Raw genomic sequence first — 15,645 nt, forward strand, 5'->3', positions numbered from 1 at the left:
CGGCGGGCTAGGGGCGCTGGGGGTGCCGGCCGCCGGCCCGGGGCTGCGGGCGCAGGTCTTCCTCTGCAACCGGCCCCTCTGGCTCAAGTTCCACCGGCACCAGACGGAGATGATCATCACCAAGCAGGGCCGGTAAGCGGGCAGGGGGCGGGCCGAAACGGAGGGAAGCGGGGCGGGGGGACGCCCGCGGCCGCTCCGTGCTGGGCAGCGCTGCCCGCTCCACCGGGAAGGAGCTGCGTGCCCTCCCCATCGGGAGTGCCTCCGGCCCGGCGATGCCGTCCTCGAAAAGCGGCTCTCGCGATTTCCCCGCGCCAGGCGGCCGGGGGATGAGGCGGGGGTCGGTCGGGGCTCGCCGCTCGCCTCCTTGGTCTCCTCGATGGCGGGACGGAGCTGCCGCCGGAGCCTGCGCCCCCTTCCCCGGCCCGCCTCGCATGCCGTGTGCTTTTCCTCCCCTCCCCAGGAGGATGTTTCCTTTCCTGAGCTTTAACATCACCGGCCTCAACCCCACGGCCCACTACAACGTCTTCGTGGAGGTAGTGCTGGCGGACCCCAACCACTGGCGTTTCCAGGGGGGCAAGTGGGTGACCTGCGGCAAAGCCGACAACAACATGCAAGGTAGGTGCGGGTTCTCTGGGGTCTCCCCGCCGCCTTCCCCTGCGAGTCGGCTTCCCAGAAAGGGTTCCCGCTTCCCCCCGCCTCTGCAGGGTCTTCCCCACCCCCGGCATCCCGCTGCGGGCAGAGCTACGCTTTTAAGGGCGTCTTGCAACTTTTTTTTCACACCCCGGTGTGCGAGGTTGTGCGGGAGCGGGGACATCGGGGACCCGAGGTGCTGCCCGGGCGCTGCCGCCCGCCCTGCCCCGCTGCTCCGAGCCGCCGGCGGTGGAACAAAGCGCCTGTGCCCGGCAGGCGCTTTACTGGCTTATTTTCCGCAGGCAACAAGGTGTACGTCCACCCTGAGTCGCCCAACACTGGGGCTCACTGGATGAGGCAGGAGATTTCTTTCGGGAAACTGAAGCTAACGAACAATAAAGGTGCTAACAACAACAACGCGCAGGTAAATGGCAGGGGGGGGGTGTGTGGAGGCAGGCTTGAGGGGCTCTTGGTGGCCCAGCCAGGGGACCCCTGGGATTTCAGGGCTTTACAGCATTTCATCGAGCTGCTAGATGTGACTTGTTTGCTTCTTGAACTGGATCGTAGATCTTGTTTCCTTTGCTTGTCCCTATAAAGATAATTAGAAATGTCAGAAATAGATGTGTGAATTTCTTTGGTTTTAGACAATAATATATCTATTTCCGGAGTTGCTCAAAGTGGGAGTGTAGCTGATAGCTCTTGATTTCCTGCATTTACAGATTTTAGCATATTATAACCTAGTGAAACAGGGCTACAAGCTGTGAATCATCTCCTGTTAATAGTTAAAATTGCTCCATTCCCATGTCAAAAGATTAAAATTTACAGGAAGAAAGTGTTAGGCTATGAAATACATGTTTTAATGTTAGATGCAGTTTGTCTAAAGATCTTGTCTCTTTCATGGTTCCTTTTAGATGATAGTACTGCAATCTCTACATAAGTACCAGCCCCGGCTTCACATTGTGGAAGTGACTGAAGATGGTGTTGAAGATCTGAATGACTCCTCAAAGACTCAAACATTTATTTTCCCTGAAACGCAGTTCATAGCAGTTACAGCGTATCAAAACACTGATGTAAGCATGGATGTATAAAATGACAATTAAGAATAAAATTGTCTTGAGTTCACTGTCTCATCTTGCTATATTCTGCTTTCACTTTTAGATTACCCAGCTCAAAATTGACCATAATCCTTTTGCAAAAGGTTTCAGAGACAACTATGACTCGTAAGTACACTTCTGTCTTCTCTGCAGCTTTCTCTCTTGGAGGCATGATTTTGGCCTGAAATGTGTGTGAAAGAGTTTTTCTTTAGTCACTACTTCAGTTATGCAAGACTAGTGATACTTCTACTGGCTGCTTTGCTAGCTGATGTGCTCCTATCAAAGGCATTAAACGTCTGCTTGGATAGTTACTGTATTGTCTTGATGACCTGTCTTCCAGCAGGCTTCTGAATTTTGGTAGAAAATTTTTACTGGCAGAACCTAGCTTGCCTGCGGATTGGCAGTAGTGTATCAAGTATCTTCACAGAGCAGGCAGCTGCTTCAAACTGTCAGCAGAAGACTTGCCTAATGCTCGCTCTCTAGCATCAAATGGCTTTTGAAAAGCCGGAGCTGTATGTATACAGCTATGGTTTCTGGGAGGAAGGTGCTGCACCCCATTTAAAATGGGTTGGCTGGCAGAGAACAGTGTATACTTGTAACAGCAAGATTATAAATTTTACACTGCTCTAGAAAAACAACCTGAACTCCTAAACTGGATAAAAATGAACATCCAGTTAAATGTAGTTGTGATTCTAACTAAGAAATAACTCAGTTTCTTCCCATTTGTGTGTTTGTTTTGTTTTACTGTCACACTGGAATTGTAAAGAACAACACTCAGTATTTTTCTTTTATGTTGTAGCATGTACACAGCTTCAGAAAATGACAGATTAACTCCATCTCCCACGGATTCTCCTAGATCCCACCAGATTGTTCCTGGTGCCCGATACAGCGTGCAACCGTTCTTCCAAGAACAGTTTGTCAACAACCTGCCCCCAGCCAGGTTTTACAATGGTGAGAGAACCGTCCCTCAGACAAACGGCTTGCTCTCCCCTCAGCAGAATGAAGAGGTGGCCAGCCCTCCCCAGCGGTGGTTTGTTACACCTGTACAGCAGCCCAGTGCCAACAAACTGGACATGAACTCTTATGAGACGGAGTATTCTCCTAGCACCTTGCTCCCTTACAGCATTAAATCCCTCCCCCTTCAGACATCCCATGCTCTGGGATACTACCCTGACCCGACATTTCCATCCATGGCAGGCTGGGGGAGCAGGGGCTCTTACCAGCGAAAAATGACAACAGGATTACCTTGGACCTCCAGAACAAGTCCTCCAGGTTTCTCTGAAGACCAGCTTTCCAAGGAGAAGGTGAAAGAAGAAATTGGCTCATCCTGGATAGAGACTCCACCCTCCATAAAGTCTCTAGATTCAAATGATTCTGGGGTCTACACGGGTGCTTGTAAGAGAAGACGGCTCTCCCCTAGCACTTCCAGCAATGAAAATTCCCCGACTATGAAATGTGAGGACATTAATGCTGAGGACTATAGCAAGGACACTTCAAAAGGCATGGGCTACTACGCATTCTATACTAGTTCTTAAAGCATCCTTTTATTCCAATTGGCTAATTTCTTTCAGGGTGGCCTTGGTTTTTTTGCATTACAATTGCCAAAAAGACTCTTGCCTTCCACCTTGAATTGTTGTGTGCAATTCTAAAGAAGGTGCCAAAGCTTTTTGAGTGTTGCAGGTAGCAAAGTAGGGAAAGAGTGAACTATGGTAGAATTCTTCCCCTCTTTTAGAAGGAACCACACGTGGAAGCTGTAAGCAGGAGCCTAGATTTTTACAGTGTGGCTTATTTATTGGAGACACTAAAGTGTACAGTTTGGCTTGGCTCAGAGGCCTGATCAAATCTATGCACTCCTGAGCAAGGAAATAGGGGGGTAGGATCCCAAATTTAACTTTCTCTCCTGCTTCCCCCTCTGATAAAAGGAGGCTGGGTTGCAGGGAGCTGCACAAATGCTATGTTCTGTTCTAGATAGAGCTGGCTTCTTCAACCTGTTTCTGCAGCAGTTGGCCAAGTTGGATATTGCTCAGCTAAGGCTTTCTTTGGCAGAAGATAGCCAAAATAAGGCCTGCTTGCCAGGCAGGATTTTGACTTGAAGGTCTTGTTACTAATGATGGGGTTACAATGACCAAATCTGACTTTTCTTAGTTTAGAACTTGCATTAAGAAACCCCCCCATGCTTCCATCCCAAAAGCCTAACCTTTTCTGAGGTGGCCAAAAAAAGCAAAGTGTACAGTTGTGTTTTGTCTAGGTACACTGTAGAATATTGTGGAATAATGTATAAATAGTTGACCTATAGCTGTTCAGTCAGAAGGACCTCCAGTGGTACTTTGAAGTTCAAAAGGCTTCTTTTTTTGTTACTCAAACTTAGCATATGGAACATTGCAAAAAAACATGAACAGATTTCTATTTACATGTATGTAAAGTGACTTTTTCAGCTGCCCTGTACAAAACTGGAAGTGATGTAACTTACCCACTCTTCTTGCCTATAGTTTCAGCCATTTTAAACTGATCAACCCTAGAGCACTGGCACACAAACTTCTCCCAACAAAACTTGGTTCTGTTTTCTTTTTCTATGTACATAGTAGTAATTTTTAATAAATGTGGTGGTGCCGGGGATAAGAGTGGGGGTGGCTCTGTGCCTCTTCTTTGCCTCTATGGGGTGTCCCAGCTGGGGGGGGGAGGAGAAGGAGGGAGCACAATCCTTGGGGGCTGAGTTGTCTCTGAATGTAGCAATCCCTTGCAAAGTTTCTCCTTGCAGCTTTATCCCTGGCACTGTGCTCATTTGGATGCTGCTATCAGTGTGTGGTTGGTTGGGGGTTTTTTGGTGGTGGTGGTTTTTTTTTTATATCTATATATATCTCACGGTTTGTCACAGTTGTCCTATGCATCCCCTGCAAGCTCTGAGCACCCCCCTCCTCCCCAGCTTGGTCCAAAAATCCGACGGTGCCTCTTCCCCTACCTCCCCCCCTTCTGCGAGGCTGCGGGAGGCGAGGTGTGAGCTCAGCCCTCGTCCCGGGGAGCGACTTGTGAACTCGGCTCTCCTCCCCCAGCAACAGCGGGGCCGGCCCCTGCTCGCCCCCTCCGTTTCCCGGAACACGGTAAGAAATTCCCCTGCCCGCTTATCTGGGGAGAAAGCCCCTCCTGGCAAAGCAATTGAATCCCGGCTCCCGCGGCAGCGGGACCTTTCCTGAGGATATGCAGACAGTAATGGGATTAAACTGTTAGCGATGCCCGGCTGCAAACAAAACAAACCAGGGACTCAGGCTGGGGCCCTCCCCGGAGGAGGTAACGCGATCGGGGGGCGCTGGCAGCGGCCCCCGGGAGGCTTCCCCCCTACCCCCCGCTCCGGAGCGGAGAGCGGCGGACTTCCGAGGAGATTTCGATCAGCTCTTCACTTCTGGGTGCGAGGCTCCGGCTCTGCGCGTTGGCAAAGGAAACAAATCGGTGTCCCAGCAGCTCTTCCCCCTGCACGAGGAGTCACATCAGATTTGGGACAGAAGGGGACCCGCGGTAATTTCTAAGCGACTACGGACGGAATACGGTTTTGGGGGTTTGGTTTTGGTTTTTTTGGGGGGTTGTTTTTTTTCTTCTGTTTCCGTATTTTTTCTTCTAAGGGGGGATACTCCCTGCCGGTAAAGCCCCGTGGAAAGGCGGGCTGTCCCCCGTTTCCCGCCGGGCGGTGCAGTGGCATGCCGGCCGCTCCTCGCCCGCCCTTCCCGCGCTGCCAACGCCGATGGTACAGCGCTCAGGAGCACGATTCCGCCGCGGTGTGTTATTAAAAGCTGTATATTTTTGCACTGAGAGGTAAAAAAAGAACTTAATACTTGTGAAAAGTCCTCACACTGTTTAATAGAAACGTAAGTGCCTGGCTGGCCCCAATTAACACCTTGTGATTATAATGCATTCCTAAAACGGGGTGTCAGACGCCAAATTGTGAATAAAGGTATCTAATTAATCTTCATAGGATGACACCGATAAACAACTCTATATTTAAATAAAGATCAAGGAACTGAATGCTTCTTATTTGTTTACATTAACAGAAGATAAAGTTAACTACCCTTGCACTTTGCTTCTTAATGTGATTTACTGAGACAAACAGCAGGCTCCGGGTGGAGAGCCCCGCCTAGCCTCGGCGGGCTTTTTATCGCGGATTTGGAGGGAGGGGGTGTCCCCGAGGATGACTGCCCCTTCCTCCACAGCCCCGACACCCGCGGGCAAGGCGGGCGTGTGCCGGGAAACACGGCACCTTCGCCTCGCAGCTTGCAGGCAGAAAACGCTGTGAGGAAAGGCGTCCGTCGGCCCCGTCCGTCCCTGCGATTTCGGTAGCTCTCGCATGGAAACTGCGTGCGACTTTGAAACGACAGCTTGGACGGGAATGGGGGGCAAGCAGCGTCTAGAGGAAAATAAATAAATAAATAAATAAATAGTTGTTTACACCATTGCGGTGGTGTGCAGTGAGAAAGCCTGCTCGGTGAAGCTGCAAAACCCAGTTCTCGGTTAAAGGAAAATCCGGAGCTCCGCGGCCGTTGGCTGGAGCCCGCCCGCGTCTGCTTCGATCCCTGCGGGCAAAGGCGCCGCCGGCTCTGCCCGCTCCGGGGGCTCCGCTCCTTTTCCCCGCGGGCCCCGGGAAACGGGGGTACACCGGTGTAACCATTTGATGCCGTTCCCCGCGAATTAGCAATTCTCTGGGATATTTCCCCACTGAGCCGAGGGAGCGGTTCGGCGCTTTGCGTGCATGGGCGCCCGGCGGGGCAATAGAGGCAGCGGAGGTGGGCTCGTCCGAGGGACTGAGACTATTTCCTCACCAAAGACTCTGTTTTTTGGGGTTTTTTCGTTAAAGCAGACCCGACAGGTCATCGCCTCTTCCGCCTGTCCTCTTTGCAGCGGTACGTCGGGAGCAACCGTCTGATTTTTGTAATTTTTTGTTTGGTTTTTTTTTCAACGAAACTTCGTCTCTTGCTGCTCGCCCCAAACTGTATCGCTGGTGCTTCACACCTGGGCGGGAAAACGAAACGACCCCGAAATGCTTCTTCTTCCAATGGCGTCTGTCCGACCTCCTCGGGAGAAAAGGCTCCTTCCTCGTCCGCGGCGGTCTCAGCACTCCGGGGAGGAAGGAGCAGGTATTTTTCGGTGTGTTTTCTCTTCGAGTAATGCGATGGGGTTTTACTTTCGGTCTGAATTTCTACTTCCCACCTTCCTCAAGGCCGCCTTTTCACCACCTGCTCGCTTGTTACCTCCTGCTCTCTGAGGGGAGCGGGCATTAACGGCGGGGGGTTTCCAGGGAACGGTTATTTTTACAGCCCCCTTCGGCCGCCGCCGCCGCCCTCCCCTCAGGGCCGCCACAGCGCGGCGGCGGCCGAAGGGGGAATAGGCCCGCGGTGCCTCCTGCGGTACCGTTAGGCTTCAGAAATGCCCCTTCCCGTCGGGACTACAGGCTAGGGGGGCCGGGGGAGCTGGCCCTAGGGAGAAAATGGCGCCGAGGGGGTTGAGGTGAGGGAGATGGGGCCTGCCGGTGCTTCCCTCCCGCCCCTCCACCTCATGAAGCTGGGATTTGCCACCATCGGTGCTGCTATTATTATTATTATTATTATTATTATTATTATTCACTGTTTGTCCCACTTTTTTTTGTACATACAAGCCCATTCCCCAGCCTCTTGAGGTATCTGTAGCCCACTCCTCCCCTTCCAAAATCTCTATATCCCTGTTCATAATGAGTATGGCTAATATAAATATTAATTTAATCCTTGTTGGAAGGATTTTAGTGCTTGCTGGATATCACAAATATGTAATCCAGGGGAGAATGATATTAGGCTGAAAGTGTGGAGTGCAAAATATGATTTGAATAAAATGATAGGGTGGTATCTAATATTTCCTTTAGGGAGTACTATGCTCTGAGCTGTCACAACCGATTGTGTAAATAGACGAGACTGAGGGATGTGATCCTAATCATATTGATGAAACATTCATCTGAAAGACCGAGCACAACCAGAAGGGACTCACTAGGAATACAATTAAATCCTAATCTGGGGAGGAGGAATACTCTGCAGGCTTTCCTCTAACCTTCCGCCCTCTCCCCCATTTTCATTTTGGAGTCAAATAAAATGCAGGAGAGGAAGAAGAAATAAAGGAGAGATGAAGTGCTGGGTGGTTTGCCTGCCTGAAGGACTACATTAACACAGAGAATGCTGGGTGGGAAGGAGGTAAAGCTGCAGTCCTGACCCTGCAGATAATAAAAAATAAAGGCTTTACTCACAGGGTAGCTACCTGCTTGCAGAGGATTTCCACATGTGAGTGGTGTTAATCATGTGCAGGAGGCCTCTGTGTCTGGAGGAAGAGTCTCTCTCCCACCTGGGCTTTGACCATCAGCTCAGTCCCAGGCTTGTGAGCAAAATTTAGTCTTCTGTCTGTTGTATGTCATTTAATTTCCATCTGCAGCAGGGAACCGATTTTTTGCTGATAATATTTATTAGCAAAGGGGTTATTTTCCAACACTCCATCAGCTGGTTCCTGCTGGCCCTCATTGTCATGGTCTCAGACTGTCTTTCAGTAGTGTAGTGCGTTGGGTGAAATGGCATCAGGCAGTTTGTCTTCCCTGCATATGGTGATAATCTCCTCTGATCATGAAAGAAATAGGTTAGCTACTCCTGTAAGAGGACCAACCTATTTTGTCCGTTGTCCCTCAAAGGATGGTCTGAGATGATGGATGGGACAAGGCTCTATTTGTGGTTCCTGTAACTACTAAAACCAACTTTTCATCCCTTCTTGCTTTTGGGGAAGGTATGGAACAGGTGCATTTTCTTAATGTATACCACCTTTTGGTTTATACCACTGAAATGAATTCAAGCTATGAATACCTGAATTCACGTAATGATCTTTGAAGCTTGAAAAGCAGTCTGTCATCTTCGTCCTGCCACTGTTTAAAGTTAGGCTTCCTTTGAGTGTCTAAGACCCAAATCTGATCTGCTGTTTTTAGAGCTTTTTCAAAGTATCCAGTCTTTTGTCAGCAAGCTCAGGCAAAGAGCAAGGTGAGTTCCTTCTGCCTGGAGTTTTCTCCATGGAAAGAAGGGCCCCAAAGACAACATTCAATTCTTTTTTAGTGGGGCATGATGTCTGTAAATGAGGGAAGGCTGCGTGGAACGGGACATCAGTTAACAAATCTGTAGCAGGAGCTCCATATAAGTCCATACTCTCTTCCGCTGAAGTATGAGCTCTGCAGTTTTATGGTTTACAGAAGGACTCTTATCGTTGAAGTAGGCACTACTAAAGTGGCTGTAACATAAAGGCGTACCATTTTAGCAGGTTTGGGAATGAAACTTCATGTTAGGGCTCTTCTGTACTGTGATTGTATATACTGAGGGCAAAGGAGTCAGTTCTGTTAAGATCCTTTGTTTTCTTACAGCAGGGTTAGGTTTTTGTAGTGCAGATAGGGCACTAATTGTTAAACTTCATGAACAGTTATAATCCCATTTGTCCGTAAAGCAATACAGTCTTGGTAAATTGCTTGGCATAGTTGCAAATTGCCTTTGAGGAACAAAACTTTCTTCGGAAACTAATTGGTTTGTAATGTATTAGCACTTGCTTGTTCTTAGTGATAAGTTTTCAATAGCACAAATATTATTACTTTCCTCTCCTTACTTCCTGTGCTGTGTAAGAATATAAGAACATGACATTCCCGCCCTAATGAAGATACAATTTGAGCAAGGAGAGCTCTTAAACTGATGCTTCAGAGGACATACCAATGCAAAGAAGACTTTTCAGGAGCTGTTCACAATAGCAGGTAAATTTTATCCTATCTCTTACTCCAGGTAGGACAGATAAAGCCTTTCCTGTGTAGCCTTGTCTCCGTTGATACATCAGGTAGCTTATTTTCCAGTAGCTTTTTGTTTTATGTCTCAAGATTATTATTAACCCAGCTTTTCTGTTTCTTGCTTTCAGCGAAGGCAGGATTCTGCTCTTCTGCCTTTAACTTGCAACTCCTTAGCAGGGTCATTTCAGAGGAAAGATTAGGTGAATTTCTTGTTTTGGGTGGAAATGTCTTTGATCCGGAAGAAGAATTATGGCAAAACCTGTGTCATTTGAATGGTTTTGGTTTTACTTACAGAATGAGTAATGTTCCTAAAGTTTGTGGCAGCAATGATCTGAATAGCAGATAAATCTGCATGTAAAGCTCCATTTCAAATGTACAATATATTTCTCTACTTGATCTGCTTAAATTATATGTACATAATAAACCCCTGGAAATGCCTGCTGTCAGGATGGGCCAGTGAATAAGGGTAGTGGATTGGAAGTGAAGAATCAGGTTATTTTCCAGTCAGATCAATTCTCTAATTTAGTTCACTGTGCAGCAGCAGAAATGCTTGTGCTGGCACCAAACAGAAAGAAGAAACAGAGCAGGGTGTAAGAGTGAAAAACTTACATACATATTCGTGCCAGGGGTGCTGGTGTCTGCTTTCATCAGTTTAAGCAGCAGTATTCATGATTTTTTTTTTAAATTTTTTTTCTTCCCCCACAATAACTGCACATGACATCTAATGCCTGGATGATGAAGTCCATACCCAAAGTCGTGGCCAGTTTAGGTACCAGTCTTCAAAAGCATTTAAGGAGTTTGGTATAAACACTCTGACTGGAAAACTGTGAGGGGGCTTTCAGGTTGGGTAGAGGTACCACAGTGGTAGAATCACAGCATTTAGGTAGCTGTGGGAGTATGGTGAAGCATAGGTTTAGAGCACCTCTCATACCCCACAGCAGCTGTCTGTGGGCACACGCTTGCTCCATAGTTTACTTTGTAGTCCCCTGCCTATGGTTAGGTCTAGTGCTTTCTTGATTTCAGCCACAGGAAGAGAAAGCCATTCCCATAGGTATTAGAAAACACAAACTCCCTGTTTTTGCTGTGCCACAAAAGGCTTAACTGTTGCTTAGTATAATGGAAGGTGTGTAATAGCCTGAATGCAGTTTCTGCTCCAAAAATCGCAATTATGATGTGGGTTCAGTTCTTGTTTCTGACATTCCCACTGGGTGAGAATGCTTAGGGAGATACAACTCCCCTGGAAATGGCCTGAAATATGAGGAGTTCCAGGGCAGTGTCTTTGATCAGCAGTTGCAGGAGGGATGCTTGGTGGCAGGCTTCTTTCTGTTTCACATTTGGAGAGATTATCTAGAGGAACCAGGGGTGTGTTTAGCTGTAGTACACTACACAAGAAATGAATAAACACACAAAAAGTATTAGGGTATTTCATCGGAGAGCTAAAAAACCAAATCCCACAACCATTGATGGGATCCCTCTGAACTGTGACTGACTTCTGCTAGACTGGATTGTGGGTGTTTTGATTAGTGGCTAAGGTAGTTGCCCATGTCTTCCCCCTGCTCAGAGTTGAGTCTCTGTAGGGAAGCATGGAGAATACAAGATGAGAGGCAATGCCCTTCTGGTGTTTTTTCAACCTACGCAGGGACTGGAGAGTAGAAAAAAAAGAAAACATGGATCCCTTTTCTTGTTGGTGGGGTATTCTCCAAACCAGGAGTCACGGGGAGAGCCAAAGCAGGAGCAAACAAGGCAAATTAATTGTGTTCCTCCACCCTATTCGCTTCAATCAGATCTGATCTATCAGCATCATCCTCCACAGTGGTATTAATATTGTTATGCTGAGAAGTGCTAATGGCTGCCCATAATGTTTAAAGGTCACTGAAGTATAGGGTGAAAACACTCTATAGACTTAAAGATTGGCCATAACCACACCTAAAAAAAGTCCTGATGGAGACTAACTGGATTAACTGTCTCTTTTGTCTAACAGCTAAGGCTTTCAGTCTCCTTTATTATAACAGTTACAGAGGTTAATAGCTACGCCAAAGCATCTCAAGTTTTAAGGTGTATCTTTATTGAAAACGAAGGATGAAGCTATGGGAGGGGGTTTGGGCTGATTTAACGTTCCACTTACTGCTGAGGAAAGAGAAAGGTTCTTACCCCTCCTTAGTATTTCCTTCTTATGCTTGGCTTGTAGGTTTGCTTCTTACCTTGTACTAGCTGTGGGGCTCCTCAAAGTGTTCTGTGAGTCGATTCATTTTACAGACTTGGCATAAAACACATCCAGGAGAAAAGTCCAATTGCATGCTGCTGGGTTCACAAGTTGAATTGGCTCAACTAAGACCCGACAAGAGTCAGAGACAGTGCAAAGGAGAGGGCAGGATTACATGGCCAGGACTGGTGGAGAAGAGGGTTGTAAGCAACCTCCCAGGACTGTAGGAAGAGGGCAGGATTTCGCTTTGCTATAACCTTATGTTGACTTAATTTGTGAAATTGTGAAATTGCAGCTTTATCATTCAAAGAGACAAAACTCTCTGCTTCAGATTAAATGGTGTTTCCCCAGGCTGTTGTGATAAATGCTTCATTACTGCCCTCCTGTTCCTTCTGAGTGTCCAGAAAGGCCAAGGTCCCTGGGAAAAAATTGCAAAATCCCTCACTGTGTCATGGCTTTAAGAAATGTGGGGTGATCAGGTAGGAAGAGGTGACTGAGAACACATTAATGCAGATATCACTGGGAGTGTGTGACCTTTCTTGTGCAGGCTGGTGGTGACCTTGTCATATAATCATGATCACCCAAATTTAACTCTGCAATGAATGACATGCCTCTCAGGATAGGTTTCCTGGGGCTAATTTGGGAACAAGGGGATATGCGTTGAGTTAATGCTTTTTGACTCAGACTCTGGAAGAGTATTTCTTTGGGTAAAGTAAGCTTGCTCAAGGAATCCACAAGAATGGGTTGTATTTTTGTCATTTACGCGGGGAAGTGGGTAGTTGGGTATATTTCATTGGAAGTAAATTACATTAAGAAAAGACCCGCTTTGATGCCTCTGCTTTCTCCTCCAAATAAGAAGTAAACATTTAGGGTCAAAAATCTGTTCCTGCCTCTTAAGGGGGCAAAATCAGCGATGTCAGACAAAACCCTGATGTTACCAATGCTACCAAAGATTATACATACTGCTGTGAGACTTCCCCTGAGGTGTCCTAGAATATGTACCAAATCTGCTAGTGTTTGCAAGATTAGATTATAAGCAGTCAATACCCAACTGCAGGGAGGGCACTCTATAAGCTGAAAATAAAAAAATAAAAGGGTAAACCTAAAATAAATGGCCAAGCCAACAGTGCTGCTTGGAAGAACCCAAGTTGTGAGCTAAATTCTGCAATGCTAGATTTCGAAGGAAATTTTGCAACGGTGAAAACCACTGAAATTAGTTTATGATATTAACAGATTATTATTTAAATTCCATTTTACTAACCCTCTAGCTACCTTTGTTGGTAGGGAAGAATTGCCTCTGATGCAGATATTTTTACTATTTTAGGGAGACCTTCCCTATTTCTTCCTCTTCTCATTGTAATTTCTGTTTTCTGAGACCTATGTATCTATAGCTAGGACAAATGTAATGGAAAATGAATTGACTGGTAAAATATATCTTGCCTGTGAGAAAATGCCTCTTATTGGTGGGACAAAGCTACTACAATCCTGTGTGTGAGTAGCAGATTATGCTATGAAGAGTAATTTGAGAAACTAGAAGGTCATTATTATGGACTGGCTGATTCAGACACAGTTTGCTGCATAGGCAGTATCATGTTTGTTCACTGTCATCTTGCAGGACACTTGGAAACTCCAGCCAACGGTAATTGAGGAGAGAGAGATGAGTGCAGAATTGTGTGGTGGCCATGTAGCCAGTTTAAGTGGCTTGCAAAAATCTTTGTCTCATTTCAAAAAGTTTATGACTGCATTCAGGAACAGTGGGCTGTAATTCTTCAGTCTTAAAAAAAAAAAAAATGCAGTAATGATCCTTTGTTCTTGACCTGGTCTTGCAAAACTGTTGGTTCAGGAAGTGACACATAGCTTTGGCTGGATCTAGATAGGTGTATAAAGATCTGTCACTATAGGTGTATCAGTAGCTATAGAAGTATCACATAGATCTAGGTGAAAGTTCTATCTGTGTTGCATTTCTGATGCATGCCCTGAAGCAGATCTGGATGGATCAGGACAGACAGCAGTCAGGAATAGATGTTCCTCCTAAGATGAGGTGAGGGTTTATAACCTGTTGTTGTCAAACTCAGCACTGGAATCAGGGCCAGAAACTCTGCTAAACTCCAGGCTAAACAGGGAAGAGAACTTTGGAAAGCCAAACAGTTATAAACAGTCATGAATTAGAGGCAAAATTATACCCTGTTTAAGTTCATTAGAGCCTGCAGAAGAGTTCGTTTTGGAGAAAAGGGAAGGAAGCTCACTGTCTGCATGCATGTCTGCTTGCAGAAATTTGCAAAACTTCAAAGCATCTGACATAACTGGAGGCAGGACCTGAGCTGAAGAGACTAAGCCCACTCCTGCTTATACCTTTCATGTACTTCCTTCTTGAACTCAGGAGTAAGGAGCTCTCTGTTTATCCATGCTGGTCTTTCACCATACCTGCTTGACTTCCTGCATGCAGGAATGGGCTGCCTTGTGCTTTGAGGAGGTTGTCCTTGAAGACCAGCCAGCTCTCACAGGCTTTCCCTTTACCTTCCACAGCAGTCTTCCATGTGATTCTACCAAGAAGATCCCTGAACTAGCTGAATTCTGCTCTCCTGAAGTGCCACCTTGTAATTGTACTATTTGTCTTTCTCACTTCTCTCAGAATTTTAATCTCCACAATCTTTTGGCTGCCCTTTACATCCTATACTTATTCTTTGCAAGAAGTCCAGAAGACTCATCAGTCACCTGCATCAAGAAATTACCATCGACACAGACCAGAAATCTGGATTGTCTGTGCCCAGCTGTATTACCCTACCTGCAGATATCAGGGTGGTTCTCGTCCCCAGTGAGTACCAGTGGGGACTAGAGCTGGAGTACCAGCTCATGGAGCTTCCTCCACCTTTCAAATGAAGGTGGCTTCTACTTCCCCTTCTTGATCAGGAGGTCTGTAGCAGGCACCTAGCACAAAGTCACCCATGTCGGACTGTTCTCTGATCCTTACCCATAAAGTCTCTACTGCCTCGTCACTTGTTCCGAGCAAAGCAGAGTGTACTGCAGCCAGCCCTTTGCATAGATTGAAACCCATCCATATTCCTCACCTTCCCAGCCTGTTTTTTCTTAAAAGCCTGTAACCATCCATTGCAGCAATCCAGCCATGTGAGCTGTCGCACTGTGATTCTGTAATCCCTGTGAGATGCCACCAAGCAATCCCTTTTCTTCTATGGTTGCTTTCAGACCTCAGGTACCTTTCTTTAGGTTCCTCCAGGATTTAGAGTGCTGCTTGTTGGAGCTGCCACCTTCTCATTCCTTCTTTCCCTCCCTGAGTGCCTCTTTCAGCAGTACGTTCCTTGTTCTTATCTCCTTCATCAAGTAAATGGTAGTAGTAAATGCACTTTAGTCTCTCATTGCACTAGTTACATTGTAGTATACGAGCTGGATACTCTAGCAGCCCTTGAATATGGCACTCTTTTGAGCCTTCAGGGAGGCCTGCCTGAGGTGCTGAGCTCTAGCACAGCACCACTTCATGTTCCCATGCCGTGATGCTTGCTTTCTGTAGGCAGTGGTAGATGGAATTGGTCCTCACGTTGCCTTGCAGTAGGGTCTTGCATGGATGCCCTCTAGCCTGGGGTGCTGGTATTCCCAAGGACACTTTTGGAGTCATGGCTGGCTAGTGTGGGCACCTAGTTCTGTCTGCTCAGCAGCAGACTGTGCAAGGATGCAGGCTGAATTGACAGGTTTGAAATTGATGGGACACTTCAGTAGCAGAAAACAGAAGGCCTAACTCTGGTGGATGTACAAGGGAAAGAGAAAACTTGGAGGCCTGGGTCAGCATTGAAGGGCACACCAGGCATGCATTATTGGGTATTGGGAGCAGAAAAGGGGCAGGAAGGTACAGAGTAATGGTCTGATATGACTGAGGAAGGTCAGTTGCAGAGCAGTGT

The 15,645-nt window shown here is 46.9% G+C and overlaps 1 protein-coding gene across 1 annotated transcript in view; it reads left to right on the forward strand.

Moving 5' to 3' along the window:
* Nucleotides 1-3,259, forward strand: part of EOMES (eomesodermin) — a 4,690-nt gene extending 1,431 nt beyond the window's left edge. The window contains exons 3-8 of the mRNA XM_010584376.1: nucleotides 2-132; nucleotides 461-615; nucleotides 933-1,054; nucleotides 1,542-1,700; nucleotides 1,789-1,850; nucleotides 2,524-3,259. Coding sequence (XP_010582678.1) covers nucleotides 2-132; nucleotides 461-615; nucleotides 933-1,054; nucleotides 1,542-1,700; nucleotides 1,789-1,850; nucleotides 2,524-3,259 — 1,365 coding nt within the window. The remainder of the gene's footprint in view (nucleotide 1; nucleotides 133-460; nucleotides 616-932; nucleotides 1,055-1,541; nucleotides 1,701-1,788; nucleotides 1,851-2,523) is intronic.
* Nucleotides 3,260-15,645: the final 12,386 nt, after the last annotated feature.

Source organism: Haliaeetus leucocephalus, unplaced genomic scaffold (assembly GCF_000737465.1).
Source record: "Haliaeetus leucocephalus isolate CR32 unplaced genomic scaffold, Haliaeetus_leucocephalus-4.0 Scaffold973, whole genome shotgun sequence".
NCBI classification, from domain to species: domain Eukaryota; kingdom Metazoa; phylum Chordata; class Aves; order Accipitriformes; family Accipitridae; genus Haliaeetus; species Haliaeetus leucocephalus.